The sequence below is a fragment of the Passer montanus genome, unplaced genomic scaffold (assembly GCF_014805655.1).
Source record: "Passer montanus isolate IOZ18808 unplaced genomic scaffold, ASM1480565v1 scaffold86, whole genome shotgun sequence".
Lineage (NCBI taxonomy): Eukaryota > Metazoa > Chordata > Aves > Passeriformes > Passeridae > Passer > Passer montanus.
The window spans coordinates 953,042-980,262 of NW_024373923.1; the positions used below are offsets into that span (position 1 = coordinate 953,042).

General features: G+C 44.5%; 1 protein-coding gene across 1 annotated transcript in view; it reads right to left on the reverse strand.

The window, feature by feature from the left end:
* Positions 1-461: 461 nt before the first annotated feature.
* The window catches only part of LOXHD1 (lipoxygenase homology PLAT domains 1), a 149,898-nt gene continuing 123,138 nt past the window's right edge, over positions 462-27,221 (reverse strand). Inside the window, exons 37-42 of the mRNA XM_039733354.1 lie at positions 25,092-25,269; positions 18,871-19,056; positions 6,819-6,989; positions 5,514-5,652; positions 3,880-4,041; positions 462-942 (exon numbers count right to left, since the gene is read on the reverse strand). Of these exons, the coding sequence (XP_039589288.1) occupies positions 462-942; positions 3,880-4,041; positions 5,514-5,652; positions 6,819-6,989; positions 18,871-19,056; positions 25,092-25,269 (1,317 nt within the window). The remainder of the gene's footprint in view (positions 943-3,879; positions 4,042-5,513; positions 5,653-6,818; positions 6,990-18,870; positions 19,057-25,091; positions 25,270-27,221) is intronic.

The window sequence follows — 27,221 nt, forward strand, 5'->3', positions numbered from 1 at the left end:
ATGTGGTGTCCTCTGGAGATGTCCATATGTGTGTATGGCCAGAAGTGGGAAAAAACTGGGATCTCCAAGCTCAATTTTCATAAATAAAAGTGTCTGAATTCTCTTAACCTGTATGCTTATCTAAAAGTGGAGCCTATCAGTGGAGTAGATCAGTGGATTTTCTCAGCCATGTCAAGGCATAGCACTGAAAGCAGAACATTTGAGTGGGTAAAGGACAGTTTATATCTCTGCTGGTTGTAGCTTTTAATCATAAGTAAGCAATAAATGTATTTATTTAATTAACAGTTTTATGTGCACCTTAAAAAAAAAAGCAACATTGCTTTTACAAAATGTTAACCCAGGAAGAACGTCTTGCTACTAAAAATCTCTCAATACAAAAGGCAGTGTATTAAAAAGTAAAAGGCAATATAAAACAGTATAATGAGAAAAAAATATGCATACTGAAGGGACCACAACTCTCTTCAGTACCTAGGAAAAAGGTCCCTACAGATTAACCCATCCCCTCTATTCTCATCCAGCCACTTCCCACAGGGAAATATGGTGGTGACACCAGTGGCCGAGTTGGTGATCTCCACCCGCTCCACCAGCCAGCCCGGAGCCAGCCCGCTGTTGTCGTGCTCAATCCGCACCTTCTTCAGCTCCCCCATGTCCAGCGTTTCCAGGTAAAACCTGTTGGTTTTGCCTCGCTCGAAGAGGTTCCTGAACTTCTGCTTCAGCGCCCGCCTCCCTGAGTCCCCGTTCAGGCCGTAGATGGTGATGAAGACGTTGGCGTCGGTGCCCGCGCCCTTCTCGAAGCCTGTCACCACAATGGTCTCGTATTTGACTGGCACCAAGCTCCGGGCCTTGCTGGCGAAGCTCTCGGTGACCTTGGCACACTCGAAGACTTTGTAGTCTCGCCGCTTGTAGCGCAGAGGGATTTTCGTGTTGCACCTGAAGTAGTACCTGCCCCGGGGAGTAGCGGGCAGGTTAGTGGCATGGACGGCCAATTTGTGAGGCAAATGTGAGGGAATTGTGGAATTGTTTGCGTTGAAAAAGCCTTCTGGGATCATTGAGTCAAAGTGCTGCTCCACCCCAGCGCTGCCAGGCCCACCACTGCCTCATGATCCCAAAGTGCCACATCCACATGGCTTTTAAACCCCGCCAGGGATGGGGACTCCACCACTGCCCTGGGCAGCTGTGCCAGGCCTGGACAGCTCCTTGGATGAATAAATTTTCCATAATATCCAATTGAACCTTCCCCTGGCATATATTGAGACCATTTCCCCTCCTCCTGTCCCTGTTCCCGGGACCCCCCCGGCTGTCCCCTCCTGTCAGGAGCTGTGCAGAGCCACAAGGTCCCCCCTGAGCCTCCTTTGCTCCAGGCTCAGCCCCTTCCCAGCTCCCTCAGCCTCTCCTGGGGCTCCAGCCCCTTCCCAGCCCCGTTCCCTGCCCTGGACACGCTCCAGCCCCTCAGTGTCTCTCTTGTCCCGAGGGCCCAGAGCTGTCCCAGCACTGGAGGTGCCTCAGCAGGGCCAGCGCAGGGGACAGGCCCTCTCCACATGAACCACGTTGTTGTACAAACATGAAGCCAGCAAGTTCGGAGTGTGAATTCTACTAAATTGCCCAGTGTTAATGCTGTTTCAGCATTTTCCCCTCTATGTACCAGAACTTGAATATTTCTCTATAGAAAGAGAGCCACAATGGAACTTTGTAAATGGAAAAATCTGACCTCTCCCCACACAGATACAGACACGCTGCACATGGGAAGGATCTGTGTGGCTCTTGTCACCTCTTCAGCCTGTGCAATGGCATGGCCAGTTCCACACTCACCAAGGCAGGGCAAGCAGTCAGATCCAGAGATAAAGCAAGAAAAAGGCATAAAAAAAAGGACCGGGAAAGATGGAGGAGGTTTAAATCTCCCCCGTCCTTTTTGGATCACCCATCTCATCCTTAGCAGGGAACAAAAAAAGTGGGAAGACAGGAATGATAGGTACCAGATGCCGACAGCCCCTGTCTCTGCAGTGCTGTCTCTGGTGATGTGAGGGGAACACCGAGTGCATCCATAAATTGCCTCGTAGCTGGCACACAGCCAGGGGCTGGAGCACTCTGCTTTTAATGATGTATTTCGTTTCCAGTGATGCAGATCAGTTCCAAATGAGCTTCTCCCCCTTCTCCCACCTTCACTGAACTGCAGTAGGTCCTCCTGAATGGAGTGTGGCTGGATTGCAGTGCATGTGTAAAATAAACACCTGGAGGAAGGGTTACTGTGAGTCCAGCTGTATGGTGTTTCTTAAGCACTTCCTATACTCTTGGCATTTTCTGCAGCCAAAGTAAAGCACTTATTCCCTGGAAAGAAGCTTTGTAAATGAGAAATTCCAGGGGGAACAAAATTTTATGATCAGGGGCAGAAAAACTGTATGAAAGTGATGATGCCCAGTGCTGTAGATTGATTTATTCAGCTGCGTAATATCTCATGGTCTGGAAGTAAAATGGTGCATGCCAATCTTCACAAGGGGCAAAAACAAACAAAAAAAAAATTACCTTTGTAGCCCTGGAATATGCAAGAAAAATCTTTGAATACTATCTTTTTACATACTAAGAAAGAAAAAAACAAACTGATGTAGTTCAAAACTATTGCTGCAGCAATCTGGGAACTCTTTAAATTTGGTCTTTGGCTTGTCTGGGTAGGTTTTTTGATATTTGGCATGGGTAATACCTTAAGTGAGAGCTTGTTCTCATGGTGCAAGCTCACTAGTTGCTTGTGTGTACAGCAAACATCACTGTAAAGTGTTGCATCTGCAGAGCTGGAGCCCTGCTCCAGTGCAGGGACAGACTGCAGGCTTTACCCATGCCTTCTGGCTGCCCTCTTTAGTTTAAAACAATCTTTAAAAAGTGGGATTTCACGAGAAAACCTTTGGCCCCTTCACAGCACACTGTCCCAGCAGTTTCAGCGTGCTCCCAATGAGTTCAGTGCACAGATCTGATTGCACAGCTGGACTTAGAGGGTTCCAGGCTTTTCCCCACCAGGAGAAAAGAGCATGTTTTAGTATGCAATTGACTGAGTTTTCATTCAGCAAATATTATTAAGGCTCTTCAGTTGGCTGATTAATTTGCTAGGAGAGACTCTTAGCTTCTAAAAAAAAAAACCCACCACTTCAAGGATTTCTTCTTAAACACTCAATTGTCTCAGCTGGAACGAACTCCTTGTAGTTAAATTCTTTAGCAGCAATGGAAATATCATGGAGAAGAGAAGAATCCACAATTAATGTCATGGATTGTTTTACTGAAGTGCAGTTTGTTCTACAAATGGGTGATCTCCTCTGTTCCTGCACAGTCCCTGTGGAACCTGCTCCCCTTCCAAAGATGGGACTCAGATCAAAGTGTGCATGACCTGACCATGCTCAGGGATCTTCAGGTATGCTTGAGCTGCATGACTGCAACCTTTCCAATCATGTGTGACTTTTTGGATCAGACCAGAAGCATTTCTTATCCAAACTGGTCTGAATCAGAGCCTCAGCCTTTGTCTTACTCTCCTTTCCAGGAAATCTTTCACAAGACTTACTTAAAGAACAGTTTGTGCAGAGTATCCTACAATTAAATTTCAGTGACTCTGATTATTTTCCATAAGGTGAGACATCAATTCATCCTGGCTGTGAGATTCACTCCAGACAACTTGTTTATAAAGTTACCTGCGCATGCAAATACTCTCTCTAACAATTCAGAAATTGTGCAGGCAAGTCAGACAAAGACGTTCTGGACCCGACACACCAAACTACATAACAGAAAACAAGACTTTCTGTTATTTCCTAAGCCTGAAATGCTTCAGCAGGATGTGTGCAGGGCTGCTCAGCTCCCCTATGTCCTCCCAGGGCAGCTCCTTACAGATGAGAAGACACTTACTTGTTGCAAAGCTCCATCTCTGTCACAATAATCTCCTGGACATGCCAGAAGACATCAGCTTTTGCAGATGACTTCTTCCCATCTTTTGGGCAGTGACCAACACAGATGGCTGCAATATCACCAACGTTCTTTGAAGAAAACTGGAATGTGTCAGTTGCTCCCCTACAGGAAACAGGGAGCAGTTTCAGCATCCTAGAGGCTGCCAGTGACTTGCCTCATATGGACATTAAGTAATTTGCACATGGCTATGGAAGATAGAAGATAAGCCTTCATTTACAGTCATTTGATTTAACCTACAATCATTCAACACAAAGTATAATTTCCATATTTAAATTTAGTATTTTCTCTGATTAGGGGTGACACTTTAAATTGTTGCCACTAGGACTTTCTAGGATAAACTTGAGCTGTTCCACATACAAAATCAATTTGCCTCATTATAGATAAAGCTAAAGAATGACTAATTTCCCCTCCAGCACTTATTCATTCATTCTTGACAGATACTGTATCTGTTACACATCTACCCACCATAGCTGTTTTAAATTTGCTAGTTGAGCCACCCTTCCTGAAGCTCAAACTGGAAATAGCTCAGAGGAACAATTAAGTCACAGAATCTCAGAATGGTTTGGGTTGGAAAGAACCCTAAAGATCATCTAATTCCAAACCCCTGCCATGGGCAGGTCTGATAGGTTTCTGACAAAGTGTTGACTGGATTCCTGTTGTGTTCCTTGAGTATCTCTTGGGTTCATTTCCTTGGACTGTCCCTTGGTCCCTCCAAGGACAGGCTGTGCCTAATGGAGAGGGGTGTCTAACTCCCCCATAGGCACCATCAGCTCAAGAAACTCTTCCTGTTCTTTCATATTTCATGTGATGTCACAGTCAGTCATATTGTGTTCCACATAAGCCAGAATTTCACCTTCCTTTACCAGAAAAAAAAATTTAGTTGCTGCAAAGCAGCAGAACATCAGCAGTGCCTATGATTTTGATGAGGTCCTGTCTCCTAAGGGTGTGCCCTGTCCTTAGACAAGCAGAAAACCCTGCTCACACCTGGAGCACTTTGGTCCCACGTGGGAGAAGGAACATGCCCCCTGTTCCATGGATGTGCCTGCAGCAGGAGGCTGATTCCTGCCTTTCCTCACACCACAGTGATCTCACAGCCTGACCCCTCAGATCCGTCTGCAAAGCAGTCCATGAGCAGCTCTGACAACATCTAGCCTCCAACTATTATTACTTTCTCTCTGATTCCCACTCCCAGTGAGATGCTGTAAAAGGAACTAAAACCACCTCCAGCTTCCCTCTGCTCCTCCCAGCTCAAAAACCACACAGCTTCCCTGGGGGTTTGCCAGGAGCCTCTTTGTATGTACAGATACAAAAGGACACACACACACACACATGCAAAATCTACATTTCCTTTTGCCAAATACATTTTTCTTGCTGTTCTAAAACCTACTCTGTGGCTGCCCACCAGAAACTCATTTGATATCTTCCCTGTAATCCAAGTGGGGAGCCATCAAGTTTTTTGGAAGGGGGGTGAGAAGCAGCATGGTACAAACACAGCTCCCTATGGCAAGAAGAGGTGGGATTTGTGGAGGACAAATTTGTGGGGAGTTCCTCTGGCCCACCATCCTGCTTACTACCTTTCAAATCTCCTTTTCTTGGAAGAGTTTTCCATGAGGAATTCCTTTGAGCGGCCCATCTTCCCTTCCAGGATGATCCAGATGTTTTCCTTCGTATCTGCATCCTCTCTGTCGCTGGTTACTGTCTCAATCTCATAGGCTTCAAAGCATAATTAACACACACGTTAAACAGAAAAGGAAGAGCAGATGGCCTGCAAGATCTCTTCATTTGGCTGTCACTTTGCTTAAAACCCCCTTTCCTAATATTTATCACAGCCCACAAGACAGCAAGCATTTGCAAAATAAGGGTGGAAGCACACTGAAAACTGTGGGACTTTTGACTTCTGAGTGGTTTGGGATAGAATACATGAAAATATGAGTCCTGTTCAATTGGGTAGCAAGAATAGATTAATTTATTCTTAGAATCATAGAATATTCTGTGTTGGAGGGACCCACAATGATGATTGAGGTCCCTCTTGAACAAGCTGTGTCCAGCTCCATGCTGTGCTAAACACTTCATCTGAAACACAGCCCGAATCCTCCATATTTTCTTTTATTTATTTTTAATTTTTTTTCTTTCTTTTTTTTTTTTTTTAAATTTGTGTCACCATTCCTATCAGAGTGAGGGTGTCCACGCACGAACAGGATGTGCTCAGATGCTGTGGTGGCTGTAAGTACCCAGAATGGCCCTCACCAGGCTGATTTTTTTTCAGGGGCAGAGCACAATCATGGTGAAGTAATGTGATTATTGTCTCCCCAGGATTCTCCTGAAGAAGAGCACTGGTGCAGTGGCTCTTGAGATGGACTCTGTATATCCTCAGTGTGGTTAAGTAACTCTTGTTGGCTGAGTCACCCACCACATCAGACAGCAGTGTAATTACCTCGGGCCCAGAGGGATTACCCAGAGCAGATCCAGGGCTGTGGGCTGTTAAACTCAGCTTTATGTTCAGCTGGGACACTTAAGCTCATAGCCCAGAACCAGTTAAGGAGGAAGCTGGAGCTATGTTACTTACCAAGCTTTAAGGACTGAACTTATTTTCCACCTCAGAGGCTCAAGCACTTTGCTTCTAATGAGATCATATCCATGTGTTCTCATGGCTTACTGATAGACTGAACCACTGCAGATGGGTCCCTCTTCAGTTTCAACCCAGAATGAGATCTTTTTCTTCCTCACAAATCCTGTTTAATTTCTTTCTTATCCCAGAACTGCACTATTGAACCGAAGTATACACGAAATATCCTCTAAAGCCTGCATGGCTTGCAGGAGATGTGGTCTATGACCTCTGAGGTCCCTCATGAAATGGCACGAGAGCACTCCAAACTCACCAGTCCGTTCCTTCAGTTCCAGGATGTCATTGTTGGCACAGGCCAGCTCCCTGATGAGCTGCCCATCGTCCTCCCCTTTAGCCAGCCAGCGATCACACTGGAAACGAAATGTCTTGTCCATGGCAGAGTCCATCACATCAATGTATTCCAGGTGCCAGCCTGGGGCAATTCCTGGTAAAACAGCAGCAATATGAAAGGTCTGAATGTTGGCACATAGGAGGGGAGGTACCTTTCCTTTGTAGCTCCACGTTGTTGCTATAATTCATGGAATCAAGGAATGGTTCAGGTTGGAAGGCACCTTTGAAGGTCAGCTCTCCTGCCACGGGCAGGGACACCTTCCACTGTCCCAGGTTGGTCCAAGCCCTGTCAAACCTGGCCTGGGACAGCCATGGCTTTTCTAGGCAATCTGTGCCATAGCCTCCCCACTCTCATTGTAAACATTTTTTTTCCTTATATATCTAATCTAAATTGACGCTCTTCTATTTTTAAACCACCCCCACTTCCCTGTTGCAGCAGGCCCTGCTAAAACATTTGTCCCCGTCTTTTTTTATAAGCACTAAGGCAGGGGTTCTCTCCTCTTTGGATTTGAAGTCAGAATGTAAAGTACAACTTCCTCCTTTAGCCCTGCCAGCCAGCACATGCAAGGAAACTTCCCAATCCTTGCCAAGGAACAAGGGCAAATTAATGATTGCTGGGACTGGGTGTGAAAACAGGACGGAGTAAAGTGATGGATGTTCCAGCATGGATGACCAAATCACTTCACATTTCCCTTGGGGCCTTCTGAGAAGCCACGGCACCTTTTTAGCTTGCTACTTCATTTGCTCGGTTTGTTTTTTTCCCCAATGGAAAAGCAACTTGAAGACGAAGAAAACAGCATTTGAGAATGTTTTCCTGATTTCTTTGTTAAAATCTCAGGAACACTTGTTGACCTCAGTGGGGACAGGAGGTTCTGACAGTTTTGCTTTCAAGTCCTGCTATTAGTCAGACAAAAAAATGTTATGTGCATGATGAGACATATCTGCTCACTTATTATGTACATCCTGGAGAGATTAAACAGCTCTTGCTCTTCCAGGAATTCAGTGCCGTGTGCCTATTTCCTACATTTGCAAAAATTAATCCTCATTTTCCCTGAATAGAAAATGATGGTACATTTTTTGAGTTATGTCAACAAGTTACCCTTCTCCTATGGACTGTGAGCCTCCACACCATGTGCTGGCAGTTCTTTACCAGCCTCACAGCCATTGCTGTTTTGTACTTTGGCTTCCCAAACCTTCTCCAAGTTAGGAGATTAAACTGTGTGCTATGCATCACAGAACCTCAACAAACACCACCACTCACCCCTTAAATTTCAGGGGCACAGAACTGAAAAGTCATTGTGCCTAGAATGTTCATCTGTAGAACATCTTGCTTAGGGCAAACTCAGCTAAAGCAGGTTCGTCAGGGCAAGGTGTGGCCAGGTTTTTAATATCTCCAAGGATGGAGATTCTACAGTCTCTCTGGGTGGCCTGTGCCAGAGTCTGATTACCCATGCAGGGAAAAAAGAAAGCTTTCTTACTTATTTTAAATGGAATTTCCTATATTTCAGTTTGAGCCCATTCATTCTTGTCCTGTCACTGGACTCTGGTGAGAAGAGTTTGGTTCCATCTGCTTTAATTTTACAGGTTGCCCAGAGAAGCTGTGGCTGCCCTTGGATCCCTGTAAGTGTCCAAGACCAGGTTGGACAGGGCTTGGAGCAAGCTGGGGTAGTAGAAGTTGTCCCTGCCCATAGCAGGGAGTTGGAACATAATTGTCTTTAAAGTACTCTTTCAACCAAAACCATTCTGTGATTCTACAATTCTGTGAAGTTTTCCAAAGCTCCCACAGTGATTTAACTGGAGCAACTTGCTCTTTGGGGCTGTTTTGGAAATTTATTCTGCACATGTTGGCAGTGTCAGCTGTTAATCTTTTGGTAGGATCTTTTCCATTTAAGTTCAGTGAACATCTCTGCAGGATATTCAGGAGGCTGCTCTGCTTCCATCAAAACTTTACATTGTGACAACAGTAGAGCATGAAAGAAAGAAAACATGCCTTCCTTCTGCAGTCAGAGATGTCAGTGCCTGCAGACCAGGATGGAATAAATTGTAGATCTCAGCCGCAAGCAAGCAGGATGATGGGGGTCAGGATCAGTGCTAAGCAGCAGTACCAGAAAGGAGACTGGGTGAGATGCACATGCCCTCCTCCCTCTTCTCCAGCCTGGAGCCAGCAGCCACACTCACCAAGAAGCTGCAACAAATTCCTGCTCTTTTATCAGAGGCAGAGATGGGACAGACCTGACTTTCCTGCGGCTGTTGGAGCTGAGGACAAAGCCAGCTCCTCCCCACAAAGATGCTTTTATCAGCTCTGGGCTATTTAAAGAGCAAGTGCTGAGCTCTGTCAGGGATCAGCACTGAAAAGCAAATGCCAACAGGGTGTCCCTTACAGCACAAGGGTACATAAATCAAGGAACTGGATAGACAGTCCTAGAAAAATGGTACAACTTGCCCTAAACATCCTCCTGTCTGCTTTAAAGAAAAAATATTTCTCTTCCCTCTCAGAGAGTGAAGAATTTGCCTTCTCTCATTTTCATTCCTGATTGTTGGTGACTTAGATCATGAGACCTGTATTTGGATCTCCAAATACTTTTCATTTCTAGGAGAACTAGCTCACCCCAGGTGAAGGCTGTACTAGATACGTCCATAACAGCATATCTCCCACCCTGTCCACGTTCCATGGTGCCAGGAGTGGTGTCACATCAATAGTTTCATTGCCACAGCATTAAACACCATCTAAAAGCTGATGTGGAAATGGAAGGGTTGGCTCATGTCTGACAAGTGCATCCTATGCTACCAGAAAAGTTTGGGGTTTTTTTCTGTTTTGCTGTTGTTGTTGTTTCAGATTGGGAAAGTATTTATAAAATTCCTTTTTGCATTGGTATGGGAAAGAAAATGGAAAGGCCAGTGATGCACAGAGTCTAAATCTGAGACTTTGCTGGGCTGGCTCTGTGTGCTGGGCATCACGTCAGCAGAAGGAGAACAAATCATGTTTGCAGATCTACTTTCCAGGTCATCAAATCCTGGTTTCAGGCTATTATCCCGTTTACCCCTTGTGTTCCTCTGTGACTTTTGCAATGGGCTCAGAGATTCTACAGCACCTAAGCAATGACAGGAAAGGAAATTCCTACCCCAGAGTCACCAAATCCACAGCCCAAGCTGGTTTATAGAGCAGCATGAGCAAAAGAGGAAGGGGAGTCAGAAAGGTGATGTGAATATAGGCGTGTGAAGAGACTTTCCCAAATCCTGACCACTGCTCACACAGCCTGGCTGCAAGGAGAAACTGAAGGATCACTGCAGCAGTGGCCCATCAGCCTTTCCCCTGGACACTGTCCCTGATTCTGATCCACAGAGCCAGAGCTGCTCCATCCAGAGCTGCTTTGGGTGATTGCAGAAACAACAGAGCAGGCCTGCTTGTGTCCTGTTGGCACCTCAAGCAATAGCACTGGGAAAACAGTAAAACAAGGGCTAAGAAAAACATAATCTGCACAAATTTCTGCCCTGACCCCAGTACAAACCAGGACCACTACATTTGCCTCCATTAATGCTTTGGGGCAGAAGGGAAGAAATGCTCATATCTGAGTAGTTCCTGCCCGATTATTCATCCCTTGGTCTTTAAAATAATTTGGTGAGCACTGTGCCTTTGTGAAAGGTCCCCTACCACCAAAACAAGTGTTCAACATTTGTAACAAAAGATATTTCACCCCAGGCCTCATTTTGCTGCCATTGAAATCCCCAGCAACAAACCTGCCTTAATAAAACCCATGGCAGTGCCACATAGGCTCCTTAATGGTCTGCAGCTGGAAGTGACATTTTCAATAGCATGCAAAACATTTCAAATGTAATTAGAGGAAGAGAAGAGCTTTGGGGAAAAAAGAATCACTTTGCTTGCTTGACTCTGTATAATTTAGTGTGATCTAGGGAAATGTATTCTGTTCCCCAAATGTCCTTATCCAAAAGAGCAGTTATTTATCTCATTTATCCTCTTTCCTAAAAGGATCCAAGCTGGTCATTGGGGGATTCTGGGCAAGGACCACCTGCAAGGCCCTCACAGGACCTTCTTTCCTTTTCCCCAGGTGATGCTGGAAGTCTGTGCTTTCCTGACATTGGACAGGTTGGATTGTAAGCTTCTTGTCATCTGTTTCTGAAGTGATTAGCACAATTGAGCCTGACTGTAGAAGCACAGATGAAACACAGATAATGACATTACTGCTTCATTTAACTAAAACCCCAGCCTGCAGCATCAGAAGATTTCTTTGCCTCTCTCAGGAACAGCCATGACTTGCCTGTACTCACCTCTGGAATATTAAGCTATTCTGACACCTGCAGAAACATGGGGGGATGGGAGAAAAAATTGGGGTGAAACAAGTGTGGTGGGTTCACTGCTCACCAGGCACCTTGTCCCTGACCTTGCTTTGGTGAATATTAACTATTCCTGACAAATAAAGACCTGATGGGATCAAATCTGCTGTCAGAGCCATGTCCACACTTGGACACACATACATCCATGGAGGTCTCCACTTTTCCCAGCCATATTCATTGACTATCTTCTCTGTCCCTTAACTTTCTGTAGCAATATCTCTTCTGTATGGTTTTGGAAGCAGCTGATGTCTGATCAAGGATAATAGTAGTCATTACTGGTGCTTATGTTTCCACAGGAGTAAAAAAATCCCTCCTGCTAGGGACATTGACTGCTCAAGGGCCAGTGAAGAATTGCTGCTGCCAAGCCATTCACAGCCACCAACCAGCACTCCTATTAACTGCATTTTTTATTTATTTATATTTAAAAATTTTCACATTTTCTGAAACATGAAGTAACGACCATAGCACAGACAGCTCATCAGCCTTGCACCCTCTGACATTTTTTCTCCCCTGCCTGGTTAGGTGAGCATTCATCCCTAAAGCCCACCTCATGAGGCATCACCCAGAAAGTGGTGGGAGTTTTGATAGCAGCTTCAAATCGCTAGAAATGGAACGTTAATTGTGAGGTGTTAAAATCATAGCATCTAGCTGTGCACCAGTACATCTCAAAACACTCTAGGAAGGTGAATAATTTTTATCCCTAATTTACATAATTGAAAATGAGGTATAGGGATGTGATTTACACAAGGTCATTCAGCAAGCCAGTGGCAGAATAAAAATAGATCCTTTTTGTTGTACATCTCTCCTTTAGGATCATGTTTGTTCACACCACAACATTTCTCATCAGGGCAGACAGGCAATGCAAAAAAACCCCTCACAATCTTAGAGAAAGCAGAAGATTAACACTTGGGATAGTTTTAGAAAGTAGGTGCCCTGAGGCCCCTCTCCTCTGTTGTCTCTGTAACTTGTTCAGAGTTCAGGATTTGACTCAGGTCGAAACCACCCATAAATTACCCTCAGACACACCCACTCCTCCAGCCCTCAACATCTTACAGATGAACTACTCCTGTGCAAAAACACTTAACAACTCAGACTGGAGATGGAACAATTTCTCAGATTTTATTCTTGTGATTGAAGGAAATTTTGTATTTTATAGAGGGATACTTGAAGCAAAAGCTTTTAACAAGGATGCAGGATAATGTGTCCCCAAGAGAAGCACAGGAGGCTTGTAGAAAAGAGACGCTTTTAGAGAAATGATAATTCTAAGGCTACATCTGTCCTTTTGGGCTCCTTCTGAAAGGTTCTGCAATTCACAAGATTGGAAAGGAATGAATGCACAAGGTCAACACCAAAGTCTTCGTGTTCTCTATGGGTCTGCTATTTTAATTCCTTACATCTTTTTTTTTCTGCTTCATGTCACTTCTGAACTATGATACCTTGGCAGTGTCTCTTGGTTAAGCTGTAACACCTGTAGCACACCTTTCACAGAGTCATGGAATGGTTTGACATGGACTGGATATTAAAACTCATCCCATTCACCCCTGCCATGGGCAGGCACACCTTCCACTATCTAAGGCTGCTCCAAGCCCTGTCCAACCTGGCCTTTGACACTTCCTTGGGTAAGGCAGTCACAGTTCCTCTGTGCCAGGGCCTTATAATCCTCACGGGGGTGAAATCCCTATCTTTGTGACAACACTGTTGGGCGAAAAACCCTGGCCTTGAAGAGAGAGGAAGGTGCAAGGCATATGAGAGGGGGCTCTGTGGGTCAGTGCTGGAATCTCCCAAGGTGCTGAGGCCAGATTTGGACAATTTGAAGGACTAATCAGCCATGGCACAGTTGCTGGCATGCTGCAGGTCTGCAGATTGCACCCCCACCTGGGCCCAGTCTGAGTTGTAGAATTCCATGCATGCAGAAAGAGGTGCAGGAGTTGGCATCGTCTTCCTCTGTACCGAGCCACCAACAAAACAGGGAGTGTGATGGACTCTCCTCTCCTTGGGCAGTTTTACACATCTATTTCTCGTCCTCTCACTTTTTATTTAAAGCAGAAACTATTCAACAAATCTGCCCCGAGGAGTTTATGAGGCAACAGTACAGGGCTGAGAGGGAAGGCTTAGAAAAGCCCTTCTCAGGCCTGATAGCTGAGTAAATCCTTACAAAAGGCTAAAAAAAGACAGTTCCTGAGATTTTAAAAAAATAATTTATGGTCTACAAGTGCCCCAAAGGTTTGGAATCATGTCCATGAATTGCAGAAACAGACCTCTGGAATGGCTGTGTGTTATGAGTTCAGTGCCTGGGCAATTTAACATCTGAGTCAAGACACTGCTCTTGGAAAAGGTAGTTCCTTCAGGGAAAGGCAAGGAAAACCAAGAGTATATAAACTGTTTTGACTTGAGTCCAAGTCAAAAAGGGAATAAGATACTTTCTCTTTTGGAAGAGCCACCCAAAAGGAGTCACTGTGGCAGGTATGCTATTTAAAAACTCTGCTAGACAATGTCAGAGCAGTTGGTGAATTGAGAGAAAGGCCTCGTTAAGGCAAAGAAGGAAGTTTGGCTCCATAACCTTGGTATTTACTTTTGTCTTTGCTCCCACAACACAGAAAAGTCTGGTTTATCCATAATTAGACTCTTCCTGGCTCCCCTTGGTTGATGGCAACTGAGATAATCAAGAATCTGAAATTAATTGCTTTAGACAGACTGCTTATCACCTGGGTTCAAATCTACTCAGGCAGATGAGGGAACTAAGTCCAGATTTCCCATACCTCCTTGTTTCATGGAGAAAAAGGCAGCAGCAATCCAAAAACAAACAAACAAACAAGCACCCAAAAACCCCCACCACATAAAAAAGGAGGAAAACCAGCCTTTTTCTAGGTAAATAATTCTGTTACTGAGATACTGAGAAAGTTTCAGTCATTCTTCCAGAATGGTGATTTAGTCCTTATAGCAGACTTAAAAAAAAAAATTAAAAATTGAGGCCTATATTTAGAAAGCCAGCATTTCTACAGACCTACAGATACTGATCTTGCATAAATGTAGAAGTAAATGAACTGAGATATGAGAAAATACATAGTGCCTATCTGACATCAGGAGATGGGGAGTCTGGAAGTGATTAAATTTGCTCAGGGAGTCTAAATATATTAGGTTGAACATCAGTATCTCAAAGTAAACAGGGGCAAGATAAAAAGACATGGAGCAAAATTAAAACTAAATTTCATTCACATCACTTTGCTGTTACCAGAATCTCACTGGTGAGATCTAAACATCTAAAAAAATCAGGAACAAGTTCCTTGAAATTGCAGTTGTGAAGTCTTTAAACTGCCTGTTTTCAAATGATCAACAACTTCCTTCCTAATCATTTTTACTGAAGTTAGAGAAATTAGATGGGGGCTTCATTCCTCCTTTATGTCTCATACAGAGATGTCACTCAGCAGTTTTTGTGGGGAAAATGGCATTTAAAAGCATTAAAGTGGGACCATAAAACTGGTGTGCTTTTCCAGAGGATGAAAACATGGTGCTTGCAATTTAAAGACCTCCTGATAGGCTTGCCATGGCAATTACTGTCTCTTCAACTCTGAACACCCCAGTGCAGTCAAATTTCAGTGAAAGGATAAACAAAAGTGGGATGAGAACTGGGAGCAAAGCCACTGCAGCAAAGCTGCACCAAGGGAGAAGGATGCTGAGCTGTGGTGCATGGCACAGTGAACACAATGGGCAAGGCATTTAAATGTGTTTTATCCTGAAATACAGGCAGGCCATAGGCATCTTGACATGACAAGGAAAAGGAAGCTTTTTGATGGTTAGTATTTCCACTAACTAACCTTGATGGGGCATCTAATGTGGTGTTTTCATTGGCCTGAATTATCAGAAGGACGTGGAGCTGCTGCAGCCAGTCCAGAGGAGGCACGGAGATGCTGCCAGGGCTGGAGCCCCTCTGCTCTGGAGCCAGCCTGGCACAGCTGGGGCTGCTCCCCTGCACAAGAGAAGGCTGCAGGGACACCTGAGAGCCCCTGCCAGGGCCTGCAGGGGCTCCAGGAGAGCTGCCCAGGCACTGGGGACAAGGCCTGCAGGGACAGCACACAGGCCATGGCTGCCACTGCCAGAGGGCAGGCACACATTTTGGGATGTTGGGCAGGAATTGGTGGCTGGGAGGGTGGGCAGGCCCTGGCCCAGGGTGCCCAGAGCAGCTGTGGCTGCCCCTGGATCCCTGGGAGTGTCCAAGACTAGGCTGAATGGGGCTTGGAGTACCCAGGGATGGTGGAAGGTGTCCCTGCCCATGGGAGGGGGTGGGATGAAATGATCTTTAAGGTCTCTTCCATCCCAAACCATTCTGTGATTCTGTGATTGAGAGCGATAATTTGGAAGATGAGGAAAAGAGCACCAAGCATGCTCCCCTTATTCAGGACTCAAGGAGCAATGGGGTAGGCCATCGTGAGGCCAAGCCTTCCGCAGGCCATTGGCAGAGAACCATTTAGTCCAAAAAAGCCAGAAAAGAGGTAGAGAAAGAACAATCAACATCTGAAGCCTCAGAGTAGCGGTAAATACAAACACGTTTTTATTTAATACCCAAAGTCCCTCACACATCTGACAAAAACCATACTTGACCCCTGATCCTACTGCTCATTTAAAAGAAATAGAGCCAGGAATTTCTAGGCAGTGCCACAGCCAATTTATATAAATTATATATAGGGAGCAGGCATATATTCAAAGGATAGCTATATCCTGGATCTCAGCAGTAATAAATACTCTACCCACCCAACAAACTGTCATGCTGAATTGTGTGAAGTTTTAGATAGGAGATGCCTTTCACATGACTAATGCAGGAACAATGTAGACAACATATGTTATGATTTAAACAACAGTTTTCTTTCTTTCAGTGGGGAAAAGCAAGAACATTTTTGCTGAACAAAGCCTGAGCATGGTGTTTATCCAAGGCTTAAATTAACCTTGCTGTCAGACAGGTCTGGTAAGGACTAGTATTTATAAGTGGAAACCAGTGTTATGAGGAAATAAAGAAAGAGAATATGAGGCTGCCATGTGTATTTATATACATATTTTAAGTTCTAGACATCCAGCTTAGTATTTTAACTGACTTGTGGTGGTTATCTGGGTACAAGTTTTTAGCCCAGAGCAAATTTAAACTAATTGAGCCTATTTACTGCTTAGCCTAAGGCTAAACTCTGTTACCTACCTTTGCCACTAAGCAGCTGCATACAGCCAGCAATTACCAACTTGTGTCAGCAGCATCATCAGTGGCACTGAGAAGGTGAACTGTGATCAAGGAGGAACTTGTGCAAGAAGGAAAAGGCAACAAAACCCTCCAGGATTAGCTCATCATACAGCAGGCAACAGACTCGTGGGACTCACTGCCTCAGGATGTGTGGGTGCAAATGTCTCCTGGAGGGCCTGGGCAAGACCTTGAATGAAAAAATTCACTGGAAATTATCTAATGGACACAAATGATATCCACTTCAGGAAATGCCCTGAGCTATTCATCATGCAAAACGAAGAGGATTGTGAAAGGATTACACATGCTCGTTCAGCCTGTCCTCTTCCTCAGGCAGACAGTGATGCTGCTGCTGGGAAGAGCTGCTCAGACCCTTGATCTGATCCAGTTCCCACCTTCCTGCATCCCAGTCTGTCCATGTGCCTGAGCCCTAAGGACCAGCTCTGCTCTGGTGGGTGAATTTCATCCTGTTATCACAGCCAGTCACCAGGGAGACGTGATGCCACTTGGGGAAGAACTTCTTTTAGCACACATTTCAGCTGGTAATAGGTTTGAAAGCAAATCTGCAAGTCCATGTTGATTTCTTGGTGCTATCAGAAGGATGTCTGAACCACTCTTGGAACAACAAAAAAGCCTGTTTATTGAGCTAAAACTCTCATTCAATAGCCCTTTCCATATCTACATCTAAACTGCAGATCTAAGGAATTAGTGTTTTGGCAAAGTAATCAGGTGAAAGCAGCTCCCTTACTGCATTCAGCACCAACTATATAACACAATATTATAGAGTTTAATCAACTAAATTGTGCTGTGTTGTGGGAGTGATAAATATGAGCTCAGAGCTTGCAGTGTCTGGGAATAAACAATCATGTTAGGTGGATGTATCTCCCATATTTCACTGCAGACAGAGCCTGCCATTAGATGTGTTTTTTCTCCCTCTCAAAAACTTTCCAATGGGAAAGTCTAATCCAGAGATAGCATCTTTTATTACTAGAGCATGACATGAAGCCTTCCCCATCTGCCACCACTTGGAGTAGTTGAGAGGATGGTGGCCAGGTCACATCAATACTGGCATGAAACCCATCCCAGCCATAAACCAGCTGCCTCAGTACAACCAGGTAATGATCAGGTGGTCCCTTTGCCATCCCTCCCCAGACTGTGACAAATATTGCTGCTAAACAGCTTTGTTAATAGTGGCTCAGGTGTGAGCCTGTGTCTGTAGCTATGATATTTTATGAAAAATCCTTTCCTAGGATTTTTCCTGTCCTGAGGAGCTGAGAGCCTCAGGAAAGAAATGTAAACAATAACTATCTGCAGCTGTGGAATTCAACAGGTGCATCTTCCATTGGTCCACGTGGATTGTTTTCAGTTAGTGACCAATCACAGTCACCTGTGCCAAGGCTGTGAGCAGTCACAGGATTTTGTTATGCATTCCTATTCTATTCTTGTTCTCTATAGCCTTCTGATCTTTCTTCTCTCTCTGTTCTTTAGTATAATTTTAATGTAGTATTTTAATATAATATAGAACATAATAAATCAACCTTCTGAGAAAAATAGAGTCAAGCCTCGTGTCCCCACACTTAGAACATTCACTGCAACATGTGTGAGCTGTGGAGCTTCACCTTTGGGCTGCAGCAAGGGCTGGCCACCAGTGAGCAAGCCATGGCTAATGCAATATAATCCCTTTTGCATGAAGATGGGATGGGATGGGATGTCACCACAGCAGTGTTAGTTATGCATTTGTTACAAGATACCACTTGGTGCTTGAATGGCAACACAAATGACTATGACAGTCGTACTCTGCTCTGCTGTTTGTGACACCAGTCAGGGTGTCCAGCAGCAGGGAAGTGTCAGAACTTCTCTCAGCAGCATGCTGCGTGCTCACTGGCTGATGCAGTGATCTTAATAAAGCCAGACACAGATCTTTATTTCTTTCTTCGGAGGCTGGCTGTGTTGTGCCAGGCTACACTTCCCTGTGTGTCAGTGTCAGGCTGAGAATATTAAATTGCTTTGGGAGCACCATGCTGGCCTGTGTGAGAGGTGTGGATGGAGTCAGTGTGCTGGGACAACAGGCTGGGTGGCTTTGCTCTATGGGAGGCATCTCCAGTGCTGCAGAAGTGGCTGTAAGCTCAGGCTGAAGCTGGGGACCTGCTGCAGCAGGTGCTGCACCAGCAGCCAGGGAGAGGGTCACCCTGAAGGGTGTCCAGACAGGGGAGCTGGGACACCAGCCCCTGGATCTGGGTAAAAAATTAAAATTAAAAAATCAATCTGGGTAAAATGACCCAGGTAATTTTCCCAACCTGAAGCAGAGCTGAGGACTCTGCCTTCAGCCTGCCTTGTGTCTGTGTGTTTCCTCAAGAGAGAGCATCCCAAACTCTCCCACCGCCCCTGCCACTGCCCTGACCTTTGTTGTCATGCCAGATCCGCACTTTGCAGAGGTCTCCCAGGCTCAGCATTTCAGAGAAGCTGAATTCATCCATCTGGTTCCTCTCAAACTTGTTAGACTTGTTGGACTCCTTCAGAGGCAGGGTGCCACTGTCCCCGTACTCCCCAAACAGGATCAAGGACACGTTGGCGTCGGTGCCTGCTCCTGGAAGAAGAGAGCAGAGAAAAATGCCACGGGTTACCCTGCCACCTTGGGCTGACCCCCAGCCCCCAGCTGCATGGAGAGGCAGCAAAAGCAGGCTGGAAGAGGCTGCAGGGTGCTCATGTTTCTCTGGATTTGTGCAGGATCCTGCAGAGAGGACAATCGGCTCTTCCAGTCCATCCCACAAATGCAGCTGGATGTTTTGTCCTGGCACTTGATGTGCAGTGACTGTGGTGGTGGCAGTGCAGTGGGAAGCAGAAATTTCTGTTCCTGATGGAGGACTGCCCATCACAACACTCTACAGGGGATATCAGGGTAGTAACTCCCATTATTCCAAGGCAGCTTGGGAAGTAAAGTGGCTTACCCACAGAATCCAGCAGTCCTCTGAGGAGTGTTAAAGAACATACTTTATAACTTTTCTAGCCACAAAGTGGTGTCCTGGGCTTCCCACTGAAGCACAGTCCCTTTTCAACACTCAGTCATTCCCTCCTGCAGTCCCACAACTTCTCCAAGCAATTATGGCACTCAGGTTCCTTCATCTGGGGTCTGTCTCCTCCTGCTCTCGCTGTGTTAGATGGTACAGGGATTTCAGAGCTACACATAGATCATCAACCCAGCCACTGTGGCATCTCATGGCCCACTTCATAACAGATCTTCCTTCTATATTGCTCTTTCTCAAAATATTGACCACGCAGTAGTTAATGGAAAATGTCCCAGTTTCTCATGCAACAGTTTGCCCTACCACCTTCCACATTCTTATTAGGCATATGCTAGGAAATTAAAAAATTTCCAAGATGATCTTTATTACCTGATACTGAGTGTCATTTGTCCTTTTACTGTCCATATTTTGCCAAAGAAAACAGCCATGCTGTTTTCCTGACTTTTGGGAAGTTCAAGACCAAACCACCACCTGCAGTGACCTTACATTTTAGCTGCTAGTGTTACATTTTCACCTGGCACTATTTATAGTTCCACCAAAGTGATTGCATTTTAATTTTGACACTGTAATATAAAAGCAGATTCATGGAGAGAAATAAGATCACACATGGGCAGTCAGTCATTGCTGTGTCAGAACCAGGGCCCTTAAATTTTGGAAAACCAGACCATCAAGCACAAATCTGCCTTACAAAGAAGCTCAGCATCTGCTGCCCTCGTTTGGATAGCCCAGCTTTGAAAGTCTAACCTCCTGCCAGGCCCTTTCTTTCACAAGGGTATCACAAATCCACTTTGAGCCACATAGGCAGTATTTCCCACAGCTCCATTCAAATGCAGAGACAAAGTTAGGGGGACTGTAAAGTTCTGGAGAAAGGTCCCACTTCTGCAGGATTATGACTTGAATACAGAAGTTAGGAAGAAATCATAACTGTTCTTGTGTAAGGACTGGAAAAAAATGCTAGAAGAAAAAAGGGAGGAAAAGAATCATACAGAGGGAAGGCAAAGCAACATGTGTCCATGTGAGAAGCTGCCCATGTTAATTTGGGGCTAATTTTCAACAGTTCCCTAGGAAGGGTTTAAGTAGGAAGAGAAAGCATCAGGGATCCAGGCAGTTCATCTGGCAGTACTTTTTATGACCCCAAAGCTTGCTGAGGTGAGGAACAAAGCAAACTGAAGTCCCTTTCCTTGCAAGGAGCAGGTTCCTAATTAATGCCAGGTCTCAAAAAGCACAGAACCAACTGTTTCTTAGCAAAACCATCCCTGCAGGAAGAAGCTTATGAAGGTCTCATGCTGTGACATTTCCCTCACAAGCAATTAGCAGGAGATGGGAAAGTAAAAAACAGAAATGTTAAATCAATGTACATTTCACTTATTTGGGTCTCTGATTTTTTTTTTTTGTTGATGTTGTTGTTGCTGCCAGTTCCAGGAAACTGTCAGGCACATTTAGGGACTGTAAAAAACTTGACAAATGAAGAGGTGAAGGTACTGTGGTTGTACCAGCCCTAATTGATGATGAATGCTCAAGGATTGATTCTGAGATCTGCAGAACTGAGCTGGACTTCATCATCAACGCCCTAAACAATGGCAGAGCATTTCCTCAGCAGGTTTCCAGCTAAGGGTAGATTTGTGTGAGTGACTGACATGCTGAAGGCCAGAATTCCAGCCCAGATGGACCTTGAGAAACCTGAGGACTGGGCAAGGAGAAATCCCATGTAATCCAGCAAGGAGAAATGTCAAGTCCTCTGTCTGAGTTGGAACAAACCTTGCACGTGCTGGGAAGCTGAAGATGTCCCAAAGTTTACAGCAGTACCCTTCATATTCTGATTGGATCCAAGCTAGCAGGAACTTTCCAGAGCTCAGAGCTCAGTTTGAATTCCTGGGTTGTGTCAAGACCCTGAGAAGAGCTTGGAGGGTGGATACTGAGAGCAGCAAGAGCTAGGACACACCACTGTGAGGAGAAGCCCTGAGGGAGCTGGGCACAAGGGCCCCATGTGCAGGGACAGGAGTGATGATGACAGGGCCATGTACTGTGTCACATCACACCCTCTGGGGCTTCCTGCTGTCAGGATGACCCCAGAGTCCCTTTTTCCCAGCCCACTGGCAAAAGAAAGAGTCGGGATTCTTGGCTGTGGTTCACAAGGTTATTTATTATCTATTATCTAAAATATTTTTTCTCAGACCCGCAGAGGTCTGATCTGCAGGTCTGCCAAGAGCACACTGCCCACCCCTGGGCTGGTGTTGTCTTTTTATACTAAAATCTACATGTACTTTATTTACAATTATTTTCCAATACCTATCACCTATGTTAGACAGTCTATTTCTACTCTAGACCAATCTAAATGTGCCACCATCACCAAGAAGATGGAGGCTAGGAAGAAGAAAGAAGGACAGGGAATGCCCAAATTCCTCCATCTTGGAACTCCAAACCCCTGTTCTAAAAATCCCAAAATTCTACTTTTCACCCTGTGACAACTACTATTATGCTACTTAAACTTTTGTGACTTGTAATTCTTCATACAAAGTTGGTAATTTGCTCCACATGTCAAAATCCAAGTCACAGGTGACTTTGGCTGCATGCTAGGATTTCAGAGCTCCCTGCCAGGGGCTCATGCCATCCAGGACAGTCAGAGAGACATCCTGGGTTCCTACAATACTCCAAAAAGCCAAAGCCACGGGTTGCTGGGGGTGCTCAGGCTGTGAATGAGGAAAAAACAAGTTTTTTAGGAATATGGACAGGTCTGGGTGCAGATGCCTGAGGAGGTGGTGGCATCATCACTGTCCTGGAGTTGTCCAGTGTTTGGCTGGGAACTCTTAGCTGGCAACAGTCCTCTGAGCAGGAAAATGGATGAAATAACCTCCAGAGGACCCTTTAAACAAAAATCTCTATGATTATATGATTCCTACTGAGCAGATGCTTCATTTTTAAACAAACTCTGGGCTTGAGTCACAGCATTCTGAGGCCAAAGAATGTCTTTCTTTTTACATAAAAAAGACCTATATAAGGCACTATGAGCTGACACCAACTGTCCTAAATTATGTAATTTGTAGGTTTGAACTGAGTTGACAACATCCTAATTAATCTCATAACAGCAGAGATAAGAACCTTCTGTTTCATTAATGCTTGGAAAATGAGAAAGCAGTACTTATTCACTCTCCATCTTTATTGCATTAACATGTATATGATGCCTGCATAGAAAAAGTAAAAATTAACCAGCCAAAAGACATTTTTGTGACTTAGAAAGAGCCATCAGGTGGTCTGCCTCTATTGCATCTGTGTCCATGGGTCCTGCCTTGAAGAAAATCAGACTGTGCTTTACATCTGAGATCAAAACCTTAGTTTTAACCAAAGATTACCCATCTGCCTTGGGAGGTGTATGCCCTAACAACCTCCTCTTATCTATGTGCACTCTGAGAGTCATCTGAGGTACTGCTGGTGGTGAAAAGAGGTGATTTGAGCTTTTCAGGAGCAGAGCTGTTCCCTGTTGCAAACTCTATAGGTTAAATTTTCACTGGGGCAGAGTGACTTTGCAAAAGACAAACTGTAACTCAAAGGTTTCCATGAGGAAAATGTAAAACAATGCTGTTGTTAAACATGTGTGTGTGGTGGAGAGGAAATAGCTTATGCTTTCTAGTTTGCTGCAGAATCTTCTTTGTGGGATTAGTTTTCCCTAACTATAGCCATCTAACCTAATTTAATAACAAAATCTCTGTCTGAATCTGATGAAGAAAAACTCAATAGTCAGAGACCCTCAGGAGAGTTATCTGGACCACTGGTGAAGACTTCTCTCCCAGATGAATTGACCAGAGACAGTCTAGACTAGCAGGAACTAAAATCAAAAATATGATTTTTTCAGTTAGCCATCTAACCTAATTTAATAATAAAATCTCTGAATCTGATGAAGAAAAATTCAATAGTTAGAGACCCTCAGGAGAGTTATCTGAACCACTGGTGAAGACTTCTCTCCCAGATGAATTGACCAGAGACAGTCTAGACTAGCAGGAACTAAAATCAAAAATATGATTTTTTCAGAGATTGGCAAATGGATGCGATTATTTTGCCTGCTTTTTTAAATTATTTTTTTATTTTGGTGACTCTTATGAGCTGAAAAGTTGAAAGCCATTGCAAAGAAAAGCTTTATACCTAGAAATAAACACATTTCATTCCAGCCCTTGTGCAGTGTGGCTGCTCCTTGACAATGTCAGTGTGGCAGGAGATGATATAACATGTTTAAACATCACCAAGGATAAAATGTCTTTCTTCCTGAATTGGTCCAACCAGGAGTAATTGTGGAATACATAATGATCAAAAGGGGAGATGGTTCATGACTTGCACCTGCTTTAGATAAGCTGGATGAAGTTCAGCATTATGTCAGTGAGCTGTGTGATCTAATCATAAACACACTCTCTGAAACTCTCTGTAATCTGCTCTTCCCTACTGGTTGTCTCTGTTCATAATGAAATAAAATGTTTCTTCATTAATACCTGTCATCCTTCATTCAGTGGGAAGGGCAGATCTGTCTGCTGCTGCTGTCATTTTCTGCTCTCCTCTCACTTCTATTTCCATCACCTTTGTGAGTTAGGGCTGGTTTTCACAAAAAAAAAGGTCACAGAAAGATCTACCATTATATTAGATGGATGGCCAGATACATAAACAAATATTTTTCTCTCTCTCTCTTTTGTGTTTTGTATTTCAGTACCTGTTTTTCAGACTAGTAACTGGCAGAGAAGATAGATAAGAAGCAGTGAGGTGGCATGAAGATGCTCTGCCAGAGAAATTTTTATATTCTTAGATCAAACCTTAGAAGCTGCATAAATTACTGCTGATAAAACCAGGGGAAAAAAACCCCCACAAAACAACAAAGGAATAAAGAAAAGTTATTTAGAAGTCAGCAGATGGTTATGTGCACCGGTGTGACAGAATCTCACTAGAGGAAGACACCTTTGAAACAGGGTGTCTTCAAGACCATGTCTGGCTTGCCCCATCTTGGCACTACTCACTTAAATGTGGCAGCAGATTTCATCCAGCAGCCTGACAAAGTTTCCCATGAAAAGAGGCAGTGATCCCAGGAAATTACATTGAAATCCCATTTCTTGGCTCTGGAAGCTCTTTCTGTGTACTCTGTTCCACCTCTTCTATCTGGTGTGCATTTAGTTTTTTTTTTTTTCACAGCCTGAGATAAATGGTCTCAAAACACTTTGGAAAGGTGGGTGAATTATTGCTGCCTGCTTTAGGCAAGGCAGACAGTGCTGACTGAAAACCTGAAGCACACCAGCTCTGACCCTACATGGATGGACCTGACCGAAAAAGAAAAATGTGGCTGCTGACCTCTGCAGCTTGGTCTGGTAATAGTTTCTGTTGGGGTGTCTTCAGAGGAATCAAAGGGCAGTCAGACCTGGGCCTTGTGTCTAAATATGTTATTCTCACAGCTCAGATGAGAATGAGTGTCTCAGACACTGCCACAGTGAACAGCCAGTCAAAAAGGCTGTATTCCAGATAAATGATGTTTTTTGAAATGTAATTTCAAATGAAGCAGATTTCCCCCCCATTGTTAAAAAACAAACTTCGTACTAGAAAACTCATAAAATATCCAGCAAGGACCAACCTCCAATGTCACTGGTTTTAACCTGAAGAGTGTATGTGGTGTCCTCCATCATCTGCTCGTCGTTTATGACAGCTGGCATCTCACATACCAGGCTTCCTGTGGCATTTTTCAGTTTGGACAGCCAATCCCCATAGGTAAATGTGGCCACTTCTTGATTAGTAAGGTTCCTCAGGGTGATCTGTGAAGAGCCAAAATGGTGGGAAAAAACTTAACATTTGAATGAGGGCAAATGCTAAATTTATAAAATGCATGATGTGGTAGGATGTGGGGAGGGCTCGGCCATAGCTCCAGAGCCCACACTGAACTCTTCTGGGATAAATGGAGTTCCCTCCTATGGACAATATTTGCTGTGGGGGTTTGTCCTGAGAAATGGTCTTGACAGTATTCTAATGCTTTTCCAACCATGTGGCAAAGCAAAGGGAGAAATTTGCTCCCCTGACCTAGGTTATGGACAAAGCTCACCTCCTAGAGGGTCAGACCTCTCCTGTAAGCCAGTGTGGAATTCACTCCAAAGAAGTAACAGACTTATTGAAAACTTCACTACCTCTCCTCAAAGCACTCAGCATCTTTCTTTTGCCTGTCTCCTTTGCGTGAGCAAGCAGAATTCATTGTAGAGAGACGCAAGCCCAAACAAGTTAAAACAAGGCACAAGATAAAATTAGGCCAGCAAAAACTTAATATTTCACACACTTCTCCCTCTGGGAAAAGGTGACAGAACAAACAGTATGCAACAGATATTAGTCACACTATCTAACGTGTCGTGGAAGCAGCTCAGATGCTGTGGTGATAAGAACAGAATGGGAATGAATTCAGAGCAGCTCAACAAGTTATTCCAACAAATGCCTGATAAAATACCCACCTTTATGTCTCTTGTTGTGTGTGGGTTCAGTGGAGCATCAGTCAAGTGGGAGAAAAGCATTGCACCTGCCTGGAGCAAGAAACTAGCAGTAAGTTCTGACTAAATTGGGGGAGCTGAAGGGAAGGCAGGAGACCGTGGTGTAAATTGCCATTTGTGTCACCATCTGACAGAAGCAGAGGCTGTACCTGTGTGTAGCAGTGCAGCAGAAAACACTGCCTCTGCAAAGGCCATGGAAACATGAGCCCAGACGTGTCAGAGAAGCGTGGCATGGTATTAGGGAGGAGTGAGTGGGGAATGTCACATTAAAAAGGATGCCTGGAGGTGGATAGCTTCACCCACTGCTCCGAGTGTGGCTGCATGCCATGCAAAACTGTCCAGCTGAGCTGTGGAAGTCTTCAAGGGTGTAGATTCCCCAGACACTCTGAGTCCTCATCCCAGGGTGCACCACTCTGATTGAGAAGATTTTATTTGTGTCTGATCAGGGTTTTCCTCACTGCAACTCATGTCCATTGCCTTGTGACTTTTTGCTGTCCACCTCTGAGAAGAGTGTGGATCAATGGCTTCTGAAACCTCCTTTCAAGCAGCAGAAGACTGTAACTAGATTCCTCCTCAGCCTTTTCTTGTCATGGCTTAAAAACTGTGTTTTCCTCTGCCTTTCCTAGTGTGCCACGTGTTTCTTGTAGCCCCGTGACCACCTCAGTGCCCTTCCACTGCATGCTCATATATCAGCCTAAGGAAAAAAAAACTCAGTAAAACTTATCTTGAGATAAAATGTGCTCAAATTCTGTCTTCAAATTTCAGGTGTCCCAGTCCATGGCCTTCTATTGACCCCAACCAAGCCTTGCTGGAGTCTTCAGCAATTCAAAAGAAGAATACTGCTCCAGCTTATTAAAAAAAAAAATGTTTTAAAGAGGGCAGTAGCTACACTGAAGATGATCAGTAAGACATGTTGTTTATGCATTGAATGGTTCTGTGGGTAGAACACTCATCTGGGGTTTTCAATCTGCCTGATGCTAAAGAGGAATCTGTAACACAGCACCTTCACCCTGCTCTCCCAGGGGGACAGGACATTTTTGGCTGTAGATGTCCCATTTTTCTAAAAAGCTGCTTTTTCATAGCCAGTGACACTATTACTTTGTGGTCAAAAAAACTGTTCTGTGAGTCAAGAGATATTGAATCAGACCCTTGCTTTGAACAAAGCAGAAATCAGGTCTCCCCCAACCCAGCTGGTGGCCTTTCTGCTGGGGCACAGAAGTGTCATCTGTCAAGGA